This window comes from Pelodiscus sinensis, chromosome 1 (genome assembly GCF_052426305.1).
Source record: "Pelodiscus sinensis isolate ZL-2025 chromosome 1, ASM5242630v1, whole genome shotgun sequence".
NCBI lineage: Eukaryota > Metazoa > Chordata > Testudines > Trionychidae > Pelodiscus > Pelodiscus sinensis.
Genome location: NC_143052.1, coordinates 2518222 through 2543495, shown reverse-complemented (window position 1 = coordinate 2543495; position 25274 = coordinate 2518222). Strand labels below are relative to the sequence as shown.

At 64.6% G+C, this 25274-nt stretch overlaps 1 protein-coding gene across 1 annotated transcript in view; it reads left to right on the top strand.

Moving 5' to 3' along the window:
• SND1 (staphylococcal nuclease and tudor domain containing 1) overlaps positions 1-25274 on the top strand; it is a gene marked incomplete at its 5' end in the record, with an annotated part of 277106 nt that overhangs the window by 94323 nt on the left and 157509 nt on the right. Inside the window, one exon of the mRNA XM_089777623.1 lies at positions 23915-24004. Coding sequence (XP_089633749.1) covers positions 23915-24004 — 90 coding nt within the window. The remainder of the gene's footprint in view (positions 1-23914; positions 24005-25274) is intronic.

Sequence of the window (25274 nt, the reverse complement as noted above, 5' to 3'; positions counted from 1 at the left end):
GAATTCACATGGGCACGGACTCGGGCGAGCGCAGGAGTTGCTCCGACTGGGGGTCTGTCTAGCCCCATTGCCGGTCTGACAGAGGCTAGTGCCAGATGCTGGAGGAAGGTACAGAAACCTGAGCAGCCGCTGTGGGGTGACCGGCCCCGGGAGCTTCCTTCTGACCCCCATTCACGTGCGGTCACCTCATGCCCTGAAGCGTGAGGGTGTGTTCTTCCAGAGTGCCTGCGGGCGTCAATCCTCCTGCATCATTTCACCTGCATGAAGAGCCCCTCAGCGGCTTTCATCTTTCCGTTACCGTCTTCCCTGAATAGCCTGCAAAGTGCTCGAATGCAGCCTGCCCGGGAGGGACTGCAATGGTGGAACCGTTAATCAGACCCATTAGCAATCAGCTGTCCGCAGCCCCCAGGAGGAGCCCAGACTCCCCTCCCCAGACCTGCAGCTTCGTGGCGCGGGTTTAAGTGCTGATTGATCGATTGCTATAGATTGCCTGGGCCTGATTTCTCCTGCCGAGTGGTCTGTGGGGCCATGGATACATGAATCGTGGCTCGTAACTGGATCAGTGTAAAATGTGATTGATAATTTGTGTAATGCCGCCTGAGGCCGGTGCCCAGGGGGGTGCATTGATTGAGTCTGATGAGGCCAGGCAGGGGGGAGGAGGCTGAGTCTCTGCCCGCTTGTCAGGCCTGCAGCTCCAGCCTTAGTGTTGGTTTCTAGTCCCTCCCCAGATGCAAACCGCGAGCAGGCTGGCGGGGATCCAGCGCCGGGTACGTCCACAAGGGGAGCCTAAACTGAAACGTGCATCCACGTTTAAATCCCTCCCCGTCCACGCCGGGGGCAGCCCCCTCCGCTGTCCGTGCTCGGGTGGGTGAGGCTGCTGCCCGTGGCACGCGCAGGGCTCCAGACCGCTCTGCCGGAGCAGCTTGCAGAAAGACTCCGGTGCCCGGAAGCCAGGAGCAGGGTGGCCTGACGTTCCCAGCGTTGTCCTTGGATTGGAGGGGGGCGTGGTTCACCGCTGCACTCGGGGTGGCCAGGCCCTGTGCTGCCTGCTCTGGGCGTGCCCCCTTCGCTTCCGCTGCGCTGCTCGGCCCGTGGGCTACGCGGGAGGGGCACAGCTGCTCCGCTCAGTGCTGCTGGTGCAGGCGCCCCGGGCTGCGGGGGGAAGGGGAGGAGGGACTCTCCCCATGGCTTACTGGCTCCAGCCCCCGAAAGCAGCGACGTGGCTCGGGGGCCCTGCAGATGGTGGCGTGCTGGGCACGGAGGCTGGCGCGGTTGACGTTGCGTGGGGTGGCTCTTCGCTCCGAGTGGTGTCACTCACCAGGAGAGCTGTAGCGTGGGATACCGGGAGGAGCAGGACCCGGAGCCTTGCCCGTGCTTTGTGGGGAAGGGAGGGCATGGCGGCTAGAGGGCTCAGCCTGGTCTCTCAGCTCTGCCCGCCATCCCCAGTCCTGCTGCAAGACCTGGGCTCAATTCCTGGCTCCCACAGATGTCCTGGGTGATCTAGGGCCACTCACTTAGCTGCCCTGTGCCTCAGTTTCCCAGTGTACCGTGTGAACAGGAGCACGGCCCTGCAGCACAGCGGGCTTGTGAGGGCAGGTGCCTGAGGCTGAGGGGTGTATCTGGGGGGTGTCCCCGTTCTTTTAAGAACGTCACCGTGTAACCGCTAGAAATCCCTGTAAGTGTCAGGCAGCCAAGCCAGCAGCGGGCCCAGCCAGGGCTGCCGACCCAACTCTGCAGCTGGCTCCCCGGGCGTGGGGTTGGCAGCCCCCGTCAGTCCCAGTCCCGGGAAGCTGGTGTGCATCCTGTGGGGGGAGGGGGTGGACCCGCCATGCACAGGGGCTGCCCGGCCAGTCCCCACGGGGCGGGCAGGGAGCTATTGCAGCCGGCACTGGTAAGGCTCCCCCGTTGCCCAGGCCTGGGTGCGAGGATGCAGGCGCTGGGGTGGCTGTGAGGCAAAGGCGCGTGTGCAGAATGGAGGCCACGGCGGGAGAACGTGGCCCTGTGGGTTTCACAGGCCTGTCCGGGCTCCCCTGGCCCCGCTTGCGGGGGAAGGGCTGGTTACGCCTGTCCGGCGTGCTGCGGGGGATCTGTTTGTCTTGCCAGGTTCCTCTAGCGGCGGGTTTCTGCGGAGTTCAAGTCCCGCGGCGGCCCTGAGCACTTGTCTGCTAGCCCTCCGCTGGAGGCCTCAGCATCTCCCTGGTCCTGCCGCCTCCTTGCGGGGCCAGCTCTGGCTTCCCTGCAGAGCTGTTGGGTGCACGCTGCACTGCCCGCTCGCCCTCTCCAGAGCTTGGCTCGCTCCGTGTGGCTCCTTGGCACTCTGCGGAGACTCAGGGCCGCGGCGGAGCAGTGATGGCTCACCGGGGCGCCCAGCTTCGAGAGCGAGGGTCCTGACGCCTCCCAGACGGGTGCTGGGAGATCCACAGTGCAAAGGATCTGGCTGCGCCCGCTTTACGAGTGACCCTGCTGGCACGTGGCGTGGCTGTCTGGGGTAGTTGCCAATGGTGCACTTGTCGCAGGATGAGCCTTCCTGCCCTGGGAACTTGCCTCAAAGGACCAAGCCTGGTACCGCGGAGGACAGGAGCCTGAAGGGGTGCTGCCAGGGGAGGGGGCAGCGTTGGCAGGCGCCTTGGCGGAAACGGCGTTGCAGGGCGGGCCACGCTGGAGAAGCCGGCCCCGCGTCGGAGAGGGGTGCTGGGAGACGGGCCGGCGGAGCAGAGTCTGATTCGGGGCAGCCAGCGTGGATTGAGGCGGGGAAGCAGGCCATGCGTGAGTAACGAGCTGGAATTCTCCGAGGATGTTGCTGCCAGCAGAGATCAGGGGCTGGCAGGGGATGCAGTATGTTTAGATTTTCAGGAGCATGTTTGACGAGGGTCCCATTAGAGGTTAATGGCTGAGAGCGTGCGCCGGGGAATAGTGGGTGAAATGGGCTGTGTGGAAAGCGGATCTGAAGGGAGCCTGGAACAGGCTGGGTATTACAGAACATGCTTTAAGTGCTGGCACTGGGGGGTGGCGGCGGCGAGGCTGGCGGCGGGCTCTTCAAGGAGTTGAGGGCACAGGCGTTCGAAGGATGGGAGGGGGATCTGAAAGAGCCGGGGGGGGGGGGGGACCTGTGGCGTTGGGCGGGGCAGCCTTCCCCACTCCTGAAACACCGTGTCCTGCAAGAGCAGGCACAGCCTGTAAGGACGCAGGCCTCGCCAGCAGAGGGGAACCCAGCGGCTGCCCCCGGCTGTGGGGCGTGGAATGCGGGAGAGCAGGACTGGCCGTGCCCGGAGTTTCGAGCCAGGCTGCGTGCCGTGCGGCTGTAACTCGGGAAGGCGTGTTTCCTTGTCCTGCCATTCTAGGAGCCCTCCCTTTGCCCAAGTGGCTCTGTGTTCATGCGAGTCTTCTCTGGGCGCGTCCCCTCGGCACGGCGGCCCCCCCGTTCTGCCTGGGGTGCAGTCTGCTCTCCGGAGGACATTCGGCTGCACGTTGGGATGTGCACGCTACTTGGCCCGAAGCGCTGACTTGCAGGGACGCTGGGTGGACTGCGCAGAGGCGAAGCCAACTGACACACTGCAGCTGACAGACGCTGGATTTTAGGCTTAGCGGGACCCCAGGGGAAAACTCAGCCAGAGAACTGCTGACACCTGCAGCCTTATCTCCCTATTTGCCAGGCTGGCTCTTCGCCTCTCCTGCAGCCTAATGCCCTGAGTGAGCGGCTGCCCTGACAGTTACTTCCATAAACTTCCTGCTTAAAAATGAGGAGTCCTGTGGCGCCTTGGAGACCAACCAAAATCTATAGACTCAGGAGTTTTTGTGAGCGAAACCCATTTCCTCAGATGAGCTGGAGTGGAACTAGCAGAACCCGAGAGCTAGAGACCCGAGCGGAAGCACCTGTCAGTGTGGGACCCGTGTTAACGAGGCTAATTGAGGGGCTGCAAGTGTTTTGATGGGGCAATGCAGCGGTGAACAGCTGGAGAAGTTGGCTCCGCAAGGCCCCGACCAGGAAGGCCTTTGGGTAGGCCCAGGGTGAGGTGTCAGAGGTGCGGGTCAGCTCCATGACGGAGCGAGCGGGCAGGTTAAAATGGGCGACTTGTGTCCATTTCCCCCTGCTGCAGAGGGGCACGGCTGGCACCACTGCTCACCTTGGATTTCATTTTGAATGGTCGGCTCTCCTGCGTCACATGGAGTTGACGTGTTAAGTAATTAGCATAACGAATAATTAACTTCCTAACGAGCGGATAAGTAACAGGGATTGCTGGCCACCTGCAATCCAGCCTGCCAAGCGTGAGATGCAAGCCGAGGCCCCTGGCTCTGGCAGCCGGGACCCAGAGCCCTGCTGTCATCCAGGTGCAAGGGCCCTGTGTAGCAGAAGCAGCGTGTCATGCTGTCGATTGGATGTGGCGCTGGGGAGCGAGCCTGGCCGGGCTGGGATTGCCCACGTCTCCGGTTGAGGAGCCCGTGCTCTGCTCGGGGGAGTCGCGCAGAGGCGGGATGAGACGGCTGGTGACCGGTGAAGCCAGGTGTGACGTCGTGGAGGGGGCGGTCTGCTCTCGTGGTCCTGGATCTACTCTGGTTTTAGTCACTGGCTGCCGTGCTGTGCTGGGTGCGACCCCTACTGCCCTGTGCTGGGCTGCAGAGACTCGGGGGGGGGAGTGGTGTATAGTGCCCAGTGGGGGATGGTCCCTGAGGGCAGGCACACAGGTAATGCCCCTGACACTAGGCTAGGTGGAGACTATCTGAACAAAGCCAGGGGCGTAGCCGCCTGGGGGCTGAGGGCCCAGTTGCTGGGGGTTGGGGCAGTCTTGGCTGGGGGAAGTGTGAAGAGGGCAACACTGGGGGGGGGCGGGGGAAGGTCAGGGGCCTGTGAATCCTTCCCCCCAGGAGGACTAGGCTGCCTGCCCTGGCTCCTCTGTCAGCATCGTGTCTGTGCTGTATCTCTGAGGAGCAATCAAAGCGTCTATTCGGCTGGCTGGCGGAGAGTCCCGGCTGGCTGTGGGCGGGGGCGCAAGGTCAGGGGCTCCCTGCCGCGCCGTCACGCCAGGGAGCAATAACTGATGCGTTTTCACAGCGGAGGAGGGACCGCGCGGGTGTCTGGGCTTGGACCTGCGCCCGTCACTCGTAAATGGTCGGGCAAAGGGGATGAGCGATGAGGTGGCAAAACGTGCAGCCGGTACGAAGTAACTCGGGGCAGTTCAGTCCGAAGCAGATGGCGAAGCGCTCCAAAGGGAGCTCACCGAGCGGGGGAATTCACTGGGGATAAAGGCCAGGTGCTGCGCGTTGGAAACGCAGTCCCAGCTGTGCGTGAGATGATGGGGTCGGAATTAGCTGTTACCTCTCAGGACAGAGATCGTGGCGTCATGGTGGCTAATTCTCTGAAGAGCTCCACTTAATGGGCAGAGACCGTCACAGCCACTAAGGCTAGAAACACGGGGAAAGGGATGGGTAAGATGACAAGAAGATACCATAATGCCCCTTGATACAAGGCCTGCACATCGCGAATGGCGTAGACAGAGAATAGTGAAGCGTTCTCGACCCCTACAGAGGACACGAACCAAGGGTCACTCCATGGAACAAATGGGCGAGTGGTGTTCACACTGGCCTGCGTGGCTCGTTGCTAGGGGATGCTGAAGGCCGGAAGTGTAACGGGGGCCAAGGCATTAGAGAACTATCTGGAGGACAAGGTTGGCTGGTAGCCCCGGTGGCCAGGAACGAAACCCCATGCTCTGGGTGTTCCTAAACCCCCTGATGGCTAGCGCGTGTCTACACTCCTACACTCGCCCAGGCAATTTTTTAGCAGGCTGGCCTGCAGCCTGGCTCGCGCTGGGTCCGGGACCTACCCCTGCTGTGTCTCTGCATTTAAAGGGTATTAGGAGCCAGGCGGGCAGGCAGCCCGGCTCAGTTTTGGCTCGCGCAGGTTCGGGAGTTCAGACCCCCGCTCTGGACCGGAGCTGCTGCCCCCCCTGCGCTGCTGTCTGTCTCATAGGCAGCTGGTCCGTGAGGGGAGCACACCAGCTCCTGCCTGGTACCCCACACTGCTGTGTCTGAGCCAGAGGCAGCAGCGGCGTGGCAGGGCGCTCCTCGGGAGTGGCTGCCGCCCCGCCCCGGGACTAGAGACTAGTCGACTAACGGATAAGAACTCGTGAGGCTGATCGACTAGTCAGTTAACGGGTAGTTAACATCCCCAGCTGGAGCATGGGCGCTAGGGCTGCTTTGCCCTGGAGTGGACCCGTCTCTAGAACCTAAGACTGGCTGAGTCTCTGGATTGGCCTGTTCTAGTCACTCGTCTGAAGCATCAAGGATTGGCCCCTCTCGGGGGTCAGGATACTGGGCTAGGTGGCCGTTGGCGAGGTGAGAAGCAGCCTGCTTTAGCTTCCGGGGAGGGGAGGGGCAGGCTGTGCCCCGGGCACTGCTGCCTGTTGCCTTGGGGCTGGCAATGGGGAGGCCCCTTGCTGAATCGGCACCCCCCCCCCCACTTGAGTTCTCTGCTGTCTCCTGCACCGCAGACCACAGCTCCTTTCTGCAAGCGAGAGGTTCCTCTGCTCACCTTACCAGCCATCTCCCCTGGGTCCGCCCGAGAAGGGCGAGAGCCCCGCTGGGGCCTGTGGGTGCGACTGGAAAGGCCCAGTCGTGCTGGGACTCGGTAGGGTGAGACAGTGCCCTGCGAGTTAGTCTTGGTTGATGGGCTCTGTGTGTGTGTGTGTGGGGGGGGGATGCTGCCCCTGCGAGCGCCTGTAGCTGCCCCTTGTAAATCATGGCTGCTTTCTGTTGGCTTCTTCCCTCTTCCAGCGGCTCGATGCCCCTGCCCCGCGGGTCCAAGAAGCCCCGATGCCCCCACGCTGCCTGCCCCGTGTCGGTTTTCCTTGGGGCGGGGCGGGGCTGGGCTTGGTTGTGACTCTGCAGCGGCACTAACCCAGCTCGCGTGGCTGATGGTGATTGTGGCTGAAGTTCCTTTTATCTTCTCGCAGGGAAAGGGAGTAGAAAGGGGGCTGGAAGTGGGAGAGCAGCGGCTTTCATTAGGCGCCGCTGAAGCGTGAAGACAAACGGCCTGGAAGGTGCACAGCTCGGAGGGCCGGTCGCCGAGGGCTGCCGGATTTACGCAGCAGTGCCGGCGCGGGGGAGTCCCCGCTGCAGACGGCAGCCCCTCGCCGGCTCCTGCTGGCTGCAGGGAAGGGTGTCTTCAGGCAGCCTGAGATGTGGAAGCATTTTCTATTTAAAACTCTCTCTGTCATAGGTTACAATCCTCCGTGGCAGATATGGGTTGTTAGTTTGCTGAAAATAGACTTTAATTGGCTACTGTACAGTGTAATGATTTTAATTTGACAAGAGAGCCATAATTCAATCAGCCTGTTAGGTATTTAAAGTTGGGCGCGTGCTGTTTGAGGAGGAAAGAGGGGGCGGGGGCACTCCTGAGGCCCGGCACTTAATACCCGTCTCTGCAGAGCCGGATCAGAGCCGCTCTGTGGCTCGGGCAGCTTTTGGAGAGCCTCAGGCAGCTCTGGCCTCGGCCCACTTGCAAGATGCTCGGTGTGCATTTTATATCAAAAGCCACTTGCTTTTCCAGTTCCTGAGCAAGGCTCCGTCTGCGGGCTGCTCGGAACAGTGCGTGCTCTTGGTTTCTTGTGTGCGGGTCTCCCTGCTGCCCAGGTGGGCGGGCGGACCGACCCCAGAATTCCCTCCCCAGCTATCCATGGGAAATAAACCTGTTGGCCCTTCCCCCGTGCGCCTCCCAGTCCATGGAGCTGTCTCTTGGGGGGTGGGTAACGGCTTTTCTCCATCCAGCTGGGGGAAGTCCCTGTGCGGGCGTGTGGGCAGCAAGTCCCGTGTGGATTATGTAATCGTCTTTCTCTGCGCCGGCGGGAGAACGGGGCCGTATGCGAGGGCGCCCCTTTGCCTTCTGCTCCCTGGAGCTACGAGGGGAATCCCGAGGGGGCTGCCAGCCAGATGTGTCCGCTGTCCCGGAAACCAAGTCTCACAGCTGTCGCCAGGCCCCCTCCTCTCCTCCGCCTGTTCAGAGATGAGCAGTGCTCACCACACGGGGACAGGGGTTTTCTGCGAGTGACACGGTCAGGGCCCAGTCCTAGGGCAAGGCGGGCCAGTCAATGTGAGCGGGGTTCAGCCGCCCTGGAAGCAGTGTGACTAGGCTGGGAGCATGGTGCTGCCGGTGGGTGGGCCGGGTCTGGGCGTCCGCTCAGGGCGAATTGCTCAAACTCGGGGCTCTTTATAGCCCCTGACTGGCGGCCCTTCCCAAACAGGCCACAAACCAGTCGCCCAGAGCGCTCAGCTGCCTGCCTGGCCAGCTAGAAGCCTCACAAGCAAAACCCCTCCAACACCCCAGCGATATCTGTGCCACAAACCGGCCCGGGCCTAACACACAGGTGAGGGGTCTTAGAACCTGATCTCACCTACCCCAAACGGGTTCTTCCGGTTCCAAGAAACCAGCCACAGATCCCTGGTCAATTTACCCTCTGGATCACATAGTTTTGTCGACAAAAGTCCACCTTCGTCAACAAAACCCTGTAGTCTAGACACACCCTTAGAGGCCTATCGTTCCTGGAGGCTTGCTAATTAGCATGTCGCCAGGGTGAGCTTTTCGCGCCCATTGCTCAGCCACAGACAGAGAACACAGAGTCTTAACAGTCTTACCACAGAGTGCAGAGTCAGAACTCTGCACAGACATTACACACACACACGTGAAGCGCAGACACAGAATCAGTAGACAGTCCTCTTTCGTTTGACACCTCACATGGCCCCCTTTGTACCAACTTTTGGGGCAAACACCTCCGCACGGGTGCAGCAGTGACCCGGTTGCTTCCCATAAAATCCAGTAACGTGACAGTGGGCACAGACCCCTGGCTCCGCCCTTGTCTTAGAGCTTTGCCGGCTCTTATCCCAGACACAAGAGGCCTCCAGAATAGCTCTCTGCGTGAGACCTGGCTCTCAGCACTGCCCCGGAGACGGGTTCTGGGACAAGGGGAGGGGCCTGCTTGTGAGCTCTAGAAACTGGCGGTAACTTGCATTGCTGCTGTCCGCGAGCCCCTGTAGAGCTAGCCGCTCTGTGTGCGGGTGCAGTCAACGGCCCGGGCTGTTGGCTGCCTCTTACTACTTCAGTTCCTGGTTTTAAATGTCCCTGGGCCTCGGGAACGGTCACATGGTTCGGGATGGCCGAGGAATTGATCCGTGAGGCCAGCCGAGACCGTATCCGAAGTGGACACCAATCAAGTGCCCGAAACACCATCCCAAGGCCCAGACAAGTTGCTGCCCTTGAAGCTGTGCCCTCGCCAAGGCTCCGTGTGGTGAAGGAGGAGGGGAGATGGGGAAGGCGGAGACGTAACCTTCAGTGAGCTGGAATGTCACAGCGACTCCCCGGGAAGCGATTGCCATTCAAGCTCGTGGGCTAAAATGTAATTTAAAAAAGCCAGAAGTCGACATGTGACTGTACTTGCGAGATGCCGGCGAGTCGGAGCGCAGTTAGCACCCTTGTGGCTCTATTGATTTTTAATGTTTGTTTGCAGAATCGCAAATGTGTCCAAGTTCTCGAGCACCTTGCCGGGATGCGCCGGTGTGCATTTCCCTCCAGCATGAGCCATGGCTTCTCCAGGCGAGCAAAGCGGTCTCTAATGGCGGCTGACAGGGCAATATGTACTGGGCACTTAAACGTTTCTATTATCTGGCTCTTGGCACAGCTCAGTGCTTTTTAGTAGTGCTGGGCATTACAAAAGGTTGTGTGGTGTTTATAGACATCCTACCAAGGCTGGGCTGGTGGGTCCCAGGGTTCCTTTATGACTCTACCTTCTGCTCCTGCGCGCGCTAATTGGGCTTTTCAGTCTGGCCCTGGGATGCCCTTTGGAGAGCAGCGCTGGAGTGGAACCTGGCAGGAGGTGCTCTGGCTGCTGTCAGATGCTGGCTGGCTCCGAGTCCCCGAGGGCTGAGGGGCCGATGCAGAGGGCAGTGCTACTCTGAGGGGTAGGGTGTGTGCCTGTGTAGTGAGGCGGCAAGGCAGACCTGGCACCTTGGCCCGGCTTGCTGCTGAGCTCGGATCCAGGCCCAAATGAAAGCGGGTGGCTTTGGAGGTTGTTTTTCTGTAAAGGCAAAGATTTTAATGTTATCTTTCCCCATAGAGGCTGCAGCAGCTTTGGAGAAGAGGCTTTTAATCATTTTACTTCCAGCTCCAGATAGGCTTTCTGCTTCTCCAGGCAATTAAAATGTTCTAAAGAACCGCAGCTCAGTCGCTAATCAGTTTGCCCCGCCAAACGGTCGCGCCGGGGAAAATGGGCTTTCTCGGCCTGGCCAGAGACTGCGCAAGGCCAGGGCCCTGGGGTGGCATTGTTCGGGCACATAATACAGCAGCTGTACGGTGGGCTTTGTTGCTTGGAATAGTGACCCCCCCCTTGCCCTGCCCCGCCCACAGCGGGTTCAGGCTGCGGCGAGCGCCCTGCCGGCACAGGGTGATGGAGAGGCCTTCTCTGTCCCCCTTACTCAGCACTGGTGCCAGCCGGGTGGAGGGCTCGGGCGTACGTTTCTGCTTCCGTCCACGTGAGCTCACGCTGCTTTTCCTTCCTTGTCCTTCTTGAACCGTGGGCTCGGTGGGCTGCCGCGGCCTGTGCCAGGCAGGGATCTAACCCTGGTCCCCGCGGGCTAAGCAGCGTGGGTGGCAGGCGAGAAGGGTCGGTGGCATTTCCCGTGACGCTTTGAGCTGTGAGCTTCACAATCCGTCCTTTCCGGGCTTCCTTCCTGGCTTGTGTGCAAGGAAAGCGGCGATGAAGGTTTCACCTCGGTAGCCAGTCCCAGTTCAGGTTCCTCCACCCCACCTGGTGCCTGCAAAGCCTGGGAGATGTAGGAGCGGAGCGAGCCCTGTGCTGGGGCAGAGGTCGGGTGTAAAGGAGGCGCTGGTCCGTGACGGCGGAAAGATGGAAGCGCCAGTGACCAGGGCACTGGCCAGGGTGGCAGGAGGCGCTTGGTTGCCTGGCTTAGCCACACTTCCTGCGTGGTGCATCTGCCCTGTGCCCCTCGCGTCCCTATGGCGCAGGCGAAATGCCGTTAGAGCCGGTGGGGGGGTGAGGGCCAGGACAGCCCAGACAGACGTGGCGGGTCAGTGGGAAGGGCGGGGCCGGCAGGGAAACTGAATGACGGGTCCCAGAAACCGTCCTTGAGGAGGCACCTTGAGCGGCTTATTCCGGGGGCGAAGCACCAAGCCACGGCCGGGGGAGGGGCTGGCGCCCACTCCGGGCTTCCTCTCCCTCCGCAGACCTGCGAGGGAGCAGCCCCCACCGAACGGCGCTGAGCTGGGGCTTGGAGCCCCTCTGGAGTGGGGCTGCTCTGCTCCAGCCACCTGCCCGTCCGGAGCAGGGCGTCCAGTGGGAGCGGTGACTGGGCGCTGCATGCCTGGAGAGGCTGCCACCCGTGTCCCCCAGTGCGCACGGGAGTGAAGGGCCCCTAACAAGTCATTGTGGACACAGAGTGTGTGTGTGTGTGTGTGTGTGTGGGGCGGGGGGGGGTAGCGCTAAGGGTTGGGCGGTGGGGCTGAGGGGTTCGGCGTGCTGGCTGCCCCAGGGTACAGGGCTATCTCTCCGCAGCAGCTTGGAGCTAGGGGTGAGGCACCTCTTCACTGTGCCACAGATGCAGCGAGCAGAGCCGGAGGGTGGGCGCCTGCCCCCCAGCTGAGCAGCCCGGGCTGGGCTGGGGAAGGCGAGGGGCCAAGTGGCTCGCCATAGCCCTGCGAGTGATGCGCTCGGCGGCAGGCTATTGGTCTGGCCTGCTCATTCCCCGGCTTGGCCCAGTGTTCCGGCGGGGTGAGGGATGTGGCAGTAGGGGCTGGTGGATGGGGCTGGCCCATGTTAGTGCCCTGCTCCGTGGGGTGGGCAGGAGTGTGTCCGGGAGGCCCCCGCGGAAGAGGCAAGCGGAGACGGGGTTAGATGCAGCCAAAGGCCGCTGGGTTGGAGGAGAACACAGGCGCTGCTGGGGCCCGGGGCTGGCAGGCCAGGAAGCACCTGGGAGAAGATGCCAGGCCTGCAACAGCAGCCTGCAGGGTTCAGCGCGCGGCTTGCCTGGAGATCTGGCCCGGGGCTGGGGATTGTTTTGACACCCGCTAAATAATGGAAACGCTGCCGTGCTCGCCGTGCCCCTTGTGCTGCGGGTGCAGGCGGGTGGCAGGCCTGGCGGGGCGGCCCCGCGGGCGGGCAGCAGGCCTGGCGGGTCGGCCCCGCGGGCGGGCGGGCAGCAGGCCTGGTGGGTCGGCCCCGCGGGCGGGCTGTCTGAGTTGCATGCCGCGGCTGAGACGGGGCGCTCGGATTTCCAGCCTGCGTGAGTTGTGCCTCCCCCGCTCAGAGGCACGTGGCCATGTGCTGCCCTGGCAGGCTTCCATCTGGCTAGTAGCCTGTCACTTCAATAACACAGAGGTCTGAGCTGACTCTGCCTGAGCCTGGGGAAGAGGGGGGCTGCCGGCTGGCTATGAAAGCGCAGGGTTGGGTCCAGTTGGCAGAATCCGACCCGGCCGGGACTAGACAGGCTGGCGAAGGTTCCCCGGTTCCCGGGAAGCATTAGGCTCAGTGGGTAACTGGCTGAGCAGCCCCATCCAAAGCCCGGGGCCCGCAGTGGGAGCACGGCCCGGCGGGACCCCGGCCCCAGCCTGCCCGGTTACGCAGTTAACGACTCCGGTCCCGGTGCGGGTGTTTACGGCCGAGTGCAGGGGCGCGGAGGAGCCTGCCTTCCAGCGCCATTCGTTCCGGTTCCCGGTCTGGAAATCGCTGCCTTGTGCGGGAGCGCCGTGCTGATGCCTGTGCTGAGGGGATGAGGCCGGGCGGCTGGGTGGCGGCGCTAATGATTTGTCTCCTCCTTGCTTTCATTGGCTCCTTGGAGCTGCACATTAAGTGTCTTTCATTCAGCAAATTGCGCGTCGCTTGAATCTGGGTCTAGATGAGCCGTTGCACAACAAAGGGCTCCGCAGCCCGTCTGCCCCCGAGCCCCTTCCCGCCCGGCCCCTTGGCGGGCTGCCTCACGCGGAGGCAGGGAGCTGCTGTTGCTCTCACTTGAAAAGCCCAAGCGCCGGTCCTTTCGCTAGGGGCCGCCGCGCCCAGTGTTTGTCCTCCGCGCGCTCGCGCTGCTGCTGCAGGTGGCCCCAGGTGCCCGGCTTGAGCAAGAAGCAAGGGCCGGTTTCCTGGCAGATGTTGGTACCGGATTTAGTTGGCTTAGCGGAGACCCCCTGGTTTTCACCAGGGCTCCCTGATCTGCCTGGGGTGGCTTCCTCGGTCTCCCTGGAGCCGATAGCGCTAGGCAGTGCGAGCCGGGTGTTGACGTCCCCCCCCCCCCCCCCCCCCCCCCACCACACACACACACACACACCACTTTCTCCAGTGGCTGGTGCTTAGGCGGCTGGATGGGACCCGCAGGTGCAGGCCACCTAGGGACGTCTGTCGCCGTTGTGTTTTGGCCACAACTTTCAGCCCCCTTTCCCACCTCGCCTGAGGGAACCCTCAGCCCAAGGAGCTGGGCAGAAGCTGGGAAAGAGCCGTGTGGGGGGGCCGTGTGCCTGGGACAGGAGACCCCCCCCCCCCCCCCAAAGGCTCGTTCGTGATGGAAAACGGGGGAGTGAGACTGTCGCGTCCTGGGTCACTTTCTCTCCCTCGGATCCGTTCCCTGCTGCGCTCACCATGGCTCCCTCTCCACGTGCTGTTCCCTGAGGTCCCACGCTCTGGCCCTGCCCCTTTCGTGCGCTGCCCGAGTTCATTGGCTCCCTGGTCGGTGCTGGCCGTGTCTGGCTGCAGTGCCCGCGTCCCGCGTGGCGGGGGTTCGTGGCTTCGGCCCAACTGAGGGAGTTCCGTCCTTCACGTGGTACGTGAGAACCTCCAGCCCCACCCTGGGGGGCCTGGCTGGCTGTTTCCCTGGGCCGAGTGGGGCCCTCAGCTTGTTGCGGCAAGCAGGAAAAGCTAAGGTGCCGGCTTGTGACTGGGCGGGGGTCTGGGCCCTGCGGCGTGTTGCCAGATGTTTGAGGGGGACACGCCTGGTGGGGTAGGGTCGGCACCGGGCGGGGTCTGTGCCGAGCGGCGTATTGCCAGATGTTCGCTGAGCGGGATGTGCCTGGTGGGGTAGGGTCGGCACCGGGCGGGGTCTGTGCCGAGTGGCGTATTGCCAGATGTTCGCTGAGCGGGATGTGCCTGGTGGGGTAGGGTCGGCACCGGGCGGGGTCTGTGCCGAGCGGCGTGTTGCCAGATGTTCGCTGAGCGGGACATGCCTGGTGGGGTAGGGTCGGCACCGGGCGGGGTCTGGGCCCTGCGGTGTGTTGCCAGATGTTCGCTGAGCGGGACATGCCTGGTGGGGTAGGGTCGGCTCCGGGCGGGGTCTGTGCCGAGCGGCGTGTTGCCAGATGTTCGCTGAGGGTCGGCACCGGGCGGGGTCTGTGCCGAGCGGCGTATTGCCAGATGTTCGCTGAGCGGGACGTGCCTGGTGGGGTAGGGTCGGCACCGGGCGGGGTCTGTGCCGAGCGGCGTATTGCCAGATGTTCGCTGAGCGGGACGTGCCTGGTGGGGTAGGGTCGGCACCGGGCGGGGTCTGTGCCGAGCGGCGTATTGCCAGATGTTCGCTGAGCGGGACGTGCCTGGTGGGGTAGGGTCGGCACCGGGCGGGGTCTGTGCCGAGCGGCGTATTGCCAGATGTTCGCTGAGCGGGATGTGCCTGGTGGGGTAGGGTCGGCACCGGGCGGGGTCTGTGCCGAGCGGCGTATTGCCAGATGTTCGCTGAGCGGGACGTGCCTGGTGGGGTAGGGTCGGCACCGGGCGGGGTCTGTGCCGAGCGGCGTATTGCCAGATGTTCGCTGAGCGGGACATGCCTGGTGGGGTAGGGTCGGCACCGGGCGGGGTCTGTGCCGAGCGGCGTGTTGCCAGATGTTCGCTGAGCGGGACGTGCCTGGTGGGGTAGGGTCGGCACCAGGCGGGGTCTGTGCCGAGCGGCGTGTTGCCAGATGTTCGCTGAGCGGGACATGCCTGGTGGGGTAGGGTCGGCACCGGGCGGGGTCTGTGCCGAGCGGCGTATTGCCAGATGTTCGCTGAGCGGGGACATGCCTGGTGGGGTAGGGTCGGCTCCGGGCGGAGGTCTGGGCCCTGCGGCGTGTTGCCAGATGTTGGAGGGGGACATGCCTGGTGGGGTAGGGTCGGCTCCGGGCGGGGTCTGGGCCCTGCGGCGTGTTGCCAGATGTTGGAGGGGGACATGCCTGGTGGGGTAGGGTCGGCTCCGGGCGGAGGTCTGGGCCCTGCGGCGTGTTGCCAGATGTTGGAGGGGGACATGCCTGGTGGGGTAGGGTCGGCACCGGGCGGGGTCTGGGCCGAGCGGCATGTTGCCAGATGTTCGCTGAGCGGGGAGCTGTCCTCCCCTTCCCCAAGTGAGCGGCGGCATCGCCTCGTCATGTGGGCGACGTCCCCTGCTCAGGCAAGGACGTGGGGGGCTCCCTGCCCGTCTCCACCGGCCCTGCGGGTCCCCCATCCCGCGGGGGTGACTGGCCGCGTGAGCCCCGGGCCCAGCCTCCCCTGACGTGCGACTGGAGGAGCTGGGCTCTGCCCGCAGGCCGGCAGCCAGCGACTGGTCCCAGGCCCGGTCCCGGTGGCAGCCGCGCCCTGTTCCGCCTGTCTGGGCGGCCAGCTGCGTGGCCTCCCTCGGACGCTGGCGTAGCAAGAGGGGGCTGGGGGAGGGGCTGGCCTGGGCAAGGGGGCAGGGCTGCCCGCAGGGTCCCAGCAGCTGCTCTCACTGACGCCGGGCCCCAGCTGGGCTGATGTGCGAGTGCTCGGCCAGTCGGCGACCTGCCCTGCCAGCCCCTCCCCATCCCCTGGGCCCCTCGGGGTTGGAGGATCCATAACCGGGGACCGACCGTCTGGGGAGCGGGAGGCCGGTTCCTGCCTGTGCACGGTCTGGCGGGGCGAGGTCCCCGCTGGCGGCAGTGGCGAGGGAAGTTGGGGCGCTGGGGAAGTGCAGGACTGAGCCTCAGGGGAGCCTGCCCCCCGCGGGAGCGGGGTCCCCTCCTCTGCTCTGCCGCCGCGTGCGCACGTTGTGGCCGGGCGGCTCGCGGTGCCCTGCCCGGCTCGCCAGCCCTTCCCCCCACCCCTGCCCTGTCTGGTGTGGAGCGAGGCGGCACCAGCTCGGCCGGGCCTCCAGCGGCTCAGAGCAGCCTTCCCTAAGGCAGAAGGGGCGTAATTGGGGCTGTGCTCCGGGGCCAGACTCCTCCGCATGGTCCAGACGGGGCTGGGTCCTGCCGGGAGGGCAGGGGCCTGGCCTCCGTGCCTCTCGAGGCCCCTCCCATTCCAGTGTCTGATCCTGTTGGGGCTGGCAGGAGTCTCGCTTTTCGAAGCCCTAGCGCTGGGACTGAGCCTTCCTTGGGGCTAGCCGAGGCGCTCGCCTGTCCCCAGAGCACTGGCTGCTGTCCTGCGGCGCCCAGGGCTGCAGAGGGCGCGCCGAGTTGCGAGAGGGAGAGCGCCACGGGGCTTGCTGCTCTTGAATCGGCAGGGCTGCTGCTGCGTTCCATGCCCTTCAAACCAATCTTTGGCGGCTTTTGCTAACAGGACCCTTGTGAGCGACGGCGAAGGCCTTTTGAAAGGCTCGCGCGGCGCTCCAAGGCGATTGAGTCGAAGAGCAGTCTCTCACGAGAGCCCCTGTCCCACGACGGGCGCGAGAATAGCGCTGGAACGTCTCGTGCGCGGCTCTTGCAGACTGGAGCTGAAGGCTGTGCGCTGGAGATAACGGCGCGGGGTGGGAGGACGCTGCCTTCGCCCGGGTTCTTATGTCTTCCTCCTCTTTGCTCCAGTGGGACTGTTCAGATATTGGCAAGTCACCAGCGTCTATTTGTACCAATGACTGCAGTGAGCCAGTCGCTGTGGTGGGCAGCAGGCGCGAATGAGCCGCACGGGGAGGAGGGGGAGCTGCGTGTGCAGTCCCTACCTCCTGGGCCAGGCAGCTGAGCTCCAGGCCTGCTGGGAATGTGCCTGCAAAACTGCAGCGCTGAGATGCTGCTCTCCGGAGGATTTTTCTAGCTCCCTCCCCCTGCCTGGTGACTCGGTTTGATCGCGCCAGCTCAGCGTTGCCGGTTCTTGGGAGCCCTCCAAAGAGCGCCGGCAGGAAGCCATCCTGGGCACGTTTCCCTCGGACTCGGCGCGGAGTAGACGCCCGCAGCCGTGCTGGGGGGAGCGGCTGTTCTGCAGGAGCAGGCGTAGGCAGAGCGTTGGGCCTCTCGTGCGCAGCCCGGGACTCTGCCGGGCCCAGTGCTGCGCTGCATCCCTCTGGCTGGCGAGAACTGGGCACGTGTCCCAGTGCCTGGCGGTGCTACGGGATCTGTGGGTGGAAGCCTCGGGGTCTGCAAAGCCCGGGGATCCCAGGACACCTTGGATACTTGTGGCTTGTTTGGGCAGGAGCTTTCGTGGGCAAGGCACTGCGTGAGAGCCTGTGCCCAGATACATCCGCCAGCCTTGCGGGTGCCGCGGGGCTCTCCTTGTCCCGCCGCAGAGGTGGCTGCATTTCCGCAGCCTGCGGAAGGCTCCCGGTGGGGCATTGTTCGCAAGATGCTCTGATAGAGCTCTCTAAATGCAAATGTGACCTTTGCTGATGGCTTGCGCCCCCCCCCCCCCCCCCCCCCCCCCCCCGCACCAGTAGATGTGGCCAGCAGTTGAGTGGCTGTTGCCATGGGTTCTGTGTTTTCAAAGGTCTCCTCAGGCTAGCAAGCTGGGCGGGGAGCTGCCCAGGAGTGGGTGCGCCTTGCATCCGCTCCAGGCCCCCGTCCTGAGCTCGGCGGCCGTCTGGCTCAGGAGCAGCCCTGCGTTTTCCTTCCTCCCGGGGCGGGAGACGGCGGGACCCCACCGCTCTCCCTGGCCAGGCCCGGTGGTCGTGGGGCTGCCCAGCTGGGGGTTCTGGAGCGGTTTTCACTTTCCGTCGAGTCCACGTGCCTGCCCGGGGCGGGGGGAGGGGGCCCGGGACACCCCTGCCGTAAGGTGAGAACGGTGGCAGCGCAGAGCTGTGCTTGGCCGGGGCACTGTCCTGGTCAGTGGCCAGAGGGAGTCGGCAGAGCAGGCGCGTTCTGAGCCATCCCTGCTGTCCAGTCCCAGCCAGAGGCGTAGACAGGGACTGGCAACACGTGGCTCGTGGCTTGGATCTGGCCTTCCCCATGGGAGCCTCCAGCAGGTCTGCCTGCCGCATGCCGCTCAGTGACTGGCTCTGTGAGCCGTGCGCTCTGCAAGCACTGCGGGGGGGGGGGGGGTGTGCTGCCCCCCCACCCAGCACTGTCCTGCAGCTCCCGTGGGCTGGAAACGACCACTGGGAGCTGCCCGGGCAGTGCTAGCGCCAAAGCAGAGCTCACGGCCCTGCAGCCAGCTGCTCTGAGCAGCCTGACGGGCTGGAAGACGGGGCCCCTGCCGGTCCCACTGGGTTGCTGGCCAGAGCCTGCACCTGGCATCCCAGCCCCTCCCTTCCCCCAACCCACTGCTCCCCCTCCTGCACGCCTGCCCCGGGTCGCAACCCAAACCCTCTGCAGCCCTGGGCCTGCCCCAGGTCACAACCCGTCCCCATCCTGTGCCCCCCGAGTCAGAATCCCTCCTGCACCCCAATGCCCTGCTCTGGTCACAGCTCACCCCACCCCTCCTCCCCCTCTCCTGAGCTCCCTTCTGCACCCAGCCTGCTTCCCAGGCCTCACCCTCTCCATTCAGGTCACGGAGGAGTGCTGCCCTCGCCACGGTCCAGATTCTTGGAGTGCTCCTCCATCAAAAACTACTCGTCCCCCTGTGGCTGTCTGCTCTGTGACCGGGGTCCCCCTGCGCTGGGATGGGAGATTCTCACTGACTCACCCAATGTGGATTAACCCAGACACCCCGGCTCAGGTTAATGCACCTGGGAGGGAGGGAGACAAAGGGAGGGGGGCGGAGACCAGCACCTGGCTGGGGGCAGGGCTGGAAGAGGTTTTTTGGTAGTTTGTGTGGTATCATGGAGGAGACAGCCTAAGCAAGGGGCTGGGATTTAGGGGCCCAGCCTCCCCCATCTCAAGGGGGGCTGAGGCATCCTAGGCCTGTCCTGGAACCAGATTCCATCTGTGCTGGGCTGTATCCTGGAGAAGCAATAAACTCCCTCTGTTCTACTGGCTGGTGGAGTCTGTCCCTGCCATTACGGGGTGCAGGAGGCGGGGGAACCCTGACACGATGTCACCCCCCATCCCTGATGATTCTCGGGAGTCGCCATTGCTGGACTTGTCCTCTGGCGACCTACCTACTCTTGGCCTTCATGGCATCCCCTAGCAATGATTTCCCCAGCCTGACCGCGTGGGGCGCAGACGTACGTGCACCCCTGCCCGTTAGCTTCGCTGGGTGCATCGTGGGGTGGGACGTGGCGGGGGAGCTGCACTTCCCTATTTGCCTTCTCCAAGCCTCTGCCCTTCCCCCTCTGCTTTCCCGCTCCTCGCAGGAAGGTCTTCCCACTGCCAGTGGGTTTGCTGCCTTCTCACCGCTTTCTCTAGCTCTCGTCTTTGTGCTGGGGGCACCCGCCCAGCATGCAGTATGGGGGGGGCGGGTCCCTTGATTTGTTTGGGGGGCTGGTTTATCTCATCACCTTCCTAATGGCTCTGAAGCTATTTCTGTACCTCCCTGGTCCCAGCCTTGGGGCATGACCAGTCCTGAATCAGAGCAGGGAGGTCGGGGCCAGCCCCTTTGTTGCTGGAGCCCTGAGGCCGGGCTAGGAGCACAGCCCCTGGGAGCGTAACGGGCTCCGTGCCACCTGGGCTGTGCTCCTGGGCCTTGGCTGCCAGGCTCTGCAGCCACCCTGCCTCCAACCGTGCTTCCCCCTCCATCTTCCCTCCCTGAGCTTGTGGCCCCGGAAGTGCTGGAAGGGTGGGAGAGGAATGGCTGAGTGGAGGGGGGGGGCGCCAGCCCGGGCGCACCCCCAGAGATGCAGGCCGGCAGCTGGTGCTGGATGACAGAACTCGGGCCCCGAGATGGGCGCCGGTAGATTTTGCTGGTGCTGCATGCGGGATGGGTGTCTCCAGAGGAGTAGCCACAGTGAGGCCAAGACCCCTCGGGCGTGGGCACACCCAGCGCTGGTCCCCAAAGTGCACCCCTGGGCCTTTATCAGCCTTGAGTTCCCTCTGCCAGGCTGTCGCCCGGCTGCTGTTCTTCGTGGGGGCCCTTTGGCGCTCGGTCCAAAGCTGACTGCCGCCTCGAGTCGTCTCGTCCGCCTGCCCTGTTCACCCCTTCCCCGATGGTTTGACAGTGGAACAGCACAAGCCTGGGTCCAGCCCCTGGGGGCACCCTACTGGTTACCTCCCTCCGCTCGGATCCCCGTCCCCCGTCCTTCAGCCACTCCCAGGCCCCGAAGGACCGTCCCTCCTGTCCCATGAGAGCTTGTCTCAGGCGTTCTGGGAATCGAAGTGCTGTCCCCTGGCTCCCCCGGGGAGGGTTTCCCTTCACAAAAGCCAGGCTGACTCCTCCTTGTCGCACAGGGTCCGTCTGTGCGGCTGGTCCTGCCGCTCTTTACCCTGGCTTCCACCAGTGTGCGTGGCACGGAAGGGGGGCCTGGCTCTTCTACTGCCCTCGCCTCCCGAGGGGGCTGTCGACCTTGGGGCAGAGTGAAAAGCCTGGGAAGCCACAAGCCACGTTCTTGGCTGGGGGGGAGGGCGGGGCAGGGTGGCGTGCCACTGGGAGCGCGTGGAGGCCAGCCAGTTGGGGGGAGCCTGGTCCCTGCAGCGTGTTGCCGTTTGCTCCGGGGGCGGCGCTTGGCAAGGGGTGGCTGAGAAGGCCGCCGCTCGGCCGTGCTCCGCGCTGGGGCCACGGGGCGGTGCAGGTGCCAGCATTCGGTTACGCTGGGGCTCCCGGGGGATGGCTTAAGCCGGCTGGGGCAGTGGGGGGCGAGGGTGGCGCTGTCCCTGGCAGCCTGGTCCCCCAGAGAGGGGCAGGCAGGGAGCGGGCTCAGGTCCCGCTGGGGCAGTGGCGTCAGCCTTCGCAGAGGGAGCGTCCGCCCCAGGGTGGAGCAGTCGACCGGTCAGTCGGGGCCGTGGCACCGCTCCTTAGCCCATTTAAAACTACACTCGGACTTGCCTGGCCCCGTGGGACCTGAGTGGTCCGGAAGGGGTGAGTGTGCCGGATCTGGGGCGGTCAGGCCCCAGGCTCTCCCGGCTCGGCCGCTGGCGGGGCCTCTCTGCTCCCCCCGCCTGGCTGGCAGGGGCTCCATTCCCATGGCACCTGCTGCTGTTGTCACAGGGAGCAACCGCCCTCCGTGAATCCCAGAGCCCGGGGCGGAGCCGGGACCACTCGTGGCAGCAGTGGGGCTGGGTGGTGGCTGGAGAACGCTTCCGTCCATGCACATGGCTTCCCTCAGCGGGTGCTGAGCCGGCCATTGAGCACTTTGGGTCTGGAATATTTTGCTCCTGAGGTTGCATGTGCTGGCGGGCGAGCCGCTGCCAAGCATTAGACGCGGGTTCCTCGGGCTGCCCCAGCGTCGGCTGGCGAGGGGGAGACCCCCTGGAATTGGGGAGCTGGGCCTGCCTGCGGCTCCGTGTTGGGGGTGTGTCTGTGAGGGCTTCCCCCTGGGCACGGAGATGAGAGCTGGGTCTCGGCTCGTGGGGGAGCCCTCCCTGCAAAGATGGAGGAAACGCCACGTGCGATTTCTGCTCCGTGCACTTGTCCAGGCCCCGCTGCCCGGGCGCGTGAACAGAGCCCCCCCCCCCCCCCCCCCCCCCTGCCGACGCGTCGCCTTCCGACGTCTAGCTTTCACCTCCCTGGGCCCCGCTGCCCGGGCGCGTGAACAGAGCCCCCCCCCCCCCTGCCGACGCGTCGCCTTCCGACGTCTAGCTCTCACCTCCCTGGGCCCCGCTGCCCGGGCGCGTGAACAGAGCCCCCCCCCCCCCCCCCCCCCCCCGCCGACGCGTCGCCTTCCGACGTCTAGCTCTCACCTCCCTGGGCCCCGCTGCCCGGGCGCGTGAACAGAGCCCCCCCCCCCCCCCTGCCGACGCGTCGCCTTCCGACGTCTAGCTTTCACCTCCCTGGGCCCCCGCTGCCCGGGCGCGTGAACAGAGCCCCCCCCCCCCCCCCCCCCCCCCCCCCCCCCCGCCGCCCCCGCCCGCCCCCCTGGCCCCGCCCCGGGCGCCCGCCCCCCCCCCCCCCCCGCGTCCCCCCGCCCCCCCCCCCCTAGCCCCCCCCCCCCCCCCCCCCCCCCCCCCTGCCGACGCGTCGCCTTCCGACGTCTAGCTTTCACCTCCCTGGGCCCCCCGCTGCCCGTGGGCCCCTCGCGGCAGGACGCCTCCAGCGGGAACCGGTACGAAGGGAGATGCGCCGAGATTCCTTTTCTTGGTGCCGCGCTCCGCCAGGGCTGTTAATCACTAGCTGATAACCAGCTTGCCTAACAAGCAGCCCTTCCGCCACGCCTGTGAGAGCAGAGGACCTGCAGTGAGCTTGCCTGGTGATCTTCGTTAAGGAGCCTTTTGGAATGTGGGGGTGGGGAAACGCAGGGGCTGGTTACCAGGAGGGGCCCTGCTCCGGCAGGGGATGCCCTGCGTGTGGCTGCGCCGGCCTTTCGAAGGGAGTCTGAAAGTGTGGGTTGCTGCAATAGAGCCACCCCCCAGCAGCCTCCCCTCATCTCTTCCGTCGAGGTAGCATCATAATTTAAACCGATCTGGACAAACTGGAGAAATGGGCTGAGATCAATAGGATGAGGGTTAATAAGGACAAATGCAAAGTGCTCCACTTCGGGAGGAACAATCCGTGTCGCACACAGAATGGGAAGCGACGGTCTGGGAAGGAGCACGGCAGAGGGATCCAGGGGTCACAGTGGGCCACAAGCTGAATACGAGTCAGCAGAAAAGCAAACAATTCTGGGCTGCGTGAACAGGAGTGTTGTGAGCAAGACACGAGGAGTCATTGCCCAGGGGGTTGTGGAATCTCCCTCCCTGGGGATATTTCAGAGCAGGTTGGACAGACACCGGCCAGGGATGGGCTAGACGGTGCTGGGTCCTGCCGTGAGGGCGGGGGACTGGACTCGCTGCCTCTCGAGGTCCCTTCCAGTTCCAGTGTGCTGTTTGTAGGCACTGGAGTGAATTGCCCAGGGCGGTTGAGGAATCTCCTGTCGCCGTCAGGGATGGTTTCGAAGGTGCTTGGTTCTGCCCTGAGCAGGCCTGTGGACTGCAGGGGAGGGGGCTGTGGTGCGGTGGGGGGCTGTCTGCTCTATAATCCGGGGTCCCCCTGAGCTGGGATGTGAGACTCTCACTGACTCTCCCAATGTGGATTAACCCAGACACCCAGGCTCAGCCGCCCAGGGAGAGACAAAGGGAGGGGGGGGGGGGAGACCAGCACCTGGCTGGGGGGCAGGGCCTGGGAGGGGGCAGTGGCTGTCGGGGAAGCATGGAGAGAAGAGGCTAAGCTGGGGCCAAGGGGTGATGGACCCCAACCCTGGGGCAGAGACATCCTGGCCCTGGGCCCGGTAGCCACGTCACACGTGTGCTGGGCTGTATCCTGAAGGAACAACAAACCCCTCCCTGTTCTACCACTGGCGGAGTCTGTTCTTGCTGCAGCAGGGGTGCAGGATTCGGGGGACCCTGACGCGCCGCCACAGTTGCACGGAGCCCTTTAACACCCTGGCGCTCCAGTCGGCTGTCAGCCACCCAGGGAGGCGGGCACCACGCAACGTGCTCCAGGCAGTGCTGGGAGGCGGGCACCGTGGTCCAGGCAGCACTGCCCCTTGCAGGGGCGCGGAGCCAGGTCCTCCCACCTGAGGCCTGGTGTGGTTGTCCACTGTCCGCTCCCCGGCCGCAAGGGCAGGGGATTTGCCTTATGACCTCTCGTGGTGCCTTCGAGTTGTGTGCTCCTATGCCCCCGACAGGCTGGGTGGATCACGTGCGCTCCAGCCCAGGGAGACAGCCTCCCTGCCGGTTTCCAGGCTGTCTGGACCCCCTCTGCTGCCCCGAGCTCATGCAGCTTTGCCTCTGTTGCAGGACAAGAACCGGAAGCTGCGCCCGCTCTACGACATCCCGTACATGTTCGAGGCCCGGGAGTTCCTGCGGAAGAAGCTCATTGGGAAGAAGGTGAGAGCCCGGGCTAGGATTGAGGGGCCAGCTGGGGGCAGGCTGGCTAGAGCGGTCCTTGGACCTCGTGGGCCGAGCTGACTCGACCGAGGAAGCCCCTTGCGGTGCAGATGCACCTGGTAGCACCCTCCTGGACGCTGGGGTGCCATGCCGGTGTCCCTGGGCTGTGGTGTGATTTCACCCCAGATTTAGCCTCCCCTTGTTGGGAGCGAGACTTGGGGAGGTTTAGGGTGCGGACTAGATTTCCTGATCCCCCATTGGCTGGCTGCAGGCTCCAGACACGTGCGTGGGGAGAGCCGACCCCCCTGGGAGTAGAAGGTGCTGGGGAGAGATGCGGGAGTGCCCCTTGGCCTAGGGGAGGGAAGAGGGTTCACCATGCAAGCTGGCTTTGGGCTCTAAGGTCCTGCCGAACGTACAGGCGAGGTGCTAGGCGGCTGGCTGCGAGCTGCGCCGTGCGTTCCTCTGTCCTCGGGGGCTGGCGCTCGACCATCTGCCGCAAGCGGGCTGCAGTCCCTGGGCGCGCCCTTCACAGGGGCAGAGACGGCGCTCTCTCGGGCCACGGCCCCGCAATCACCGTGGCTGGGAAGGGGGAGGCTCTCCTGCCTTGTACGACACGGTGCCTGCTGCGCTCGCGAAGTGGCTTCAGCCTTCGGCCCAGGGATCCAGACTGCGATTTCCAGCCCTGCTGCTGGCCTGGCCGTCGCGAGTCTCTTCTCTGCGCGGCTGCTTTTCCTCCCCCTGCGTTGCCTGGGTCGATGGTGGGGTGGGGGGAGGGGCTGCTGCTTGCTGCGTGCAGCGGGCGCCTGGTGTCCCACCGGCAAACAGTGGATCCAGCCAGGGCTCCTCTGTCCCCGGCGGCCCCACGAGGCAGCCCTCAGTCCCGGCAGGGGGACGGTTTCTGCGGTGCCACGGAACATGTCGCCCCCTCCTGAGCCTGGCTTCCCTGGCCGGTTGTGCGGAGCCGGTTTGGAGCCGTGCCGTGGATGAAGGGAGTGCGCCTCACTGCCGACCCCTCTGTGTGCAGCCCCTGGTGGGATAAATCCATTTCCCCAGGTGGCTCCTGGCTGCTCAGGGAGGCTGTTTCCTGCCCAGTTGCGGCCTTCCAGGGCAGAGCCTTGGTCCTAGACTGGAAAGCTCTGCAGGGTTTTAAGTGGAGAAAAGTCAGTCGCCTCCTTCAGGAGAACCCGGGAGGCCCAGAGCTTTGTCCAGGAACTGGCCTTTGGCGAGGCTGGCGCTGCTGGCCTTGCTACAGTGGGGGGCCGACCCCGGG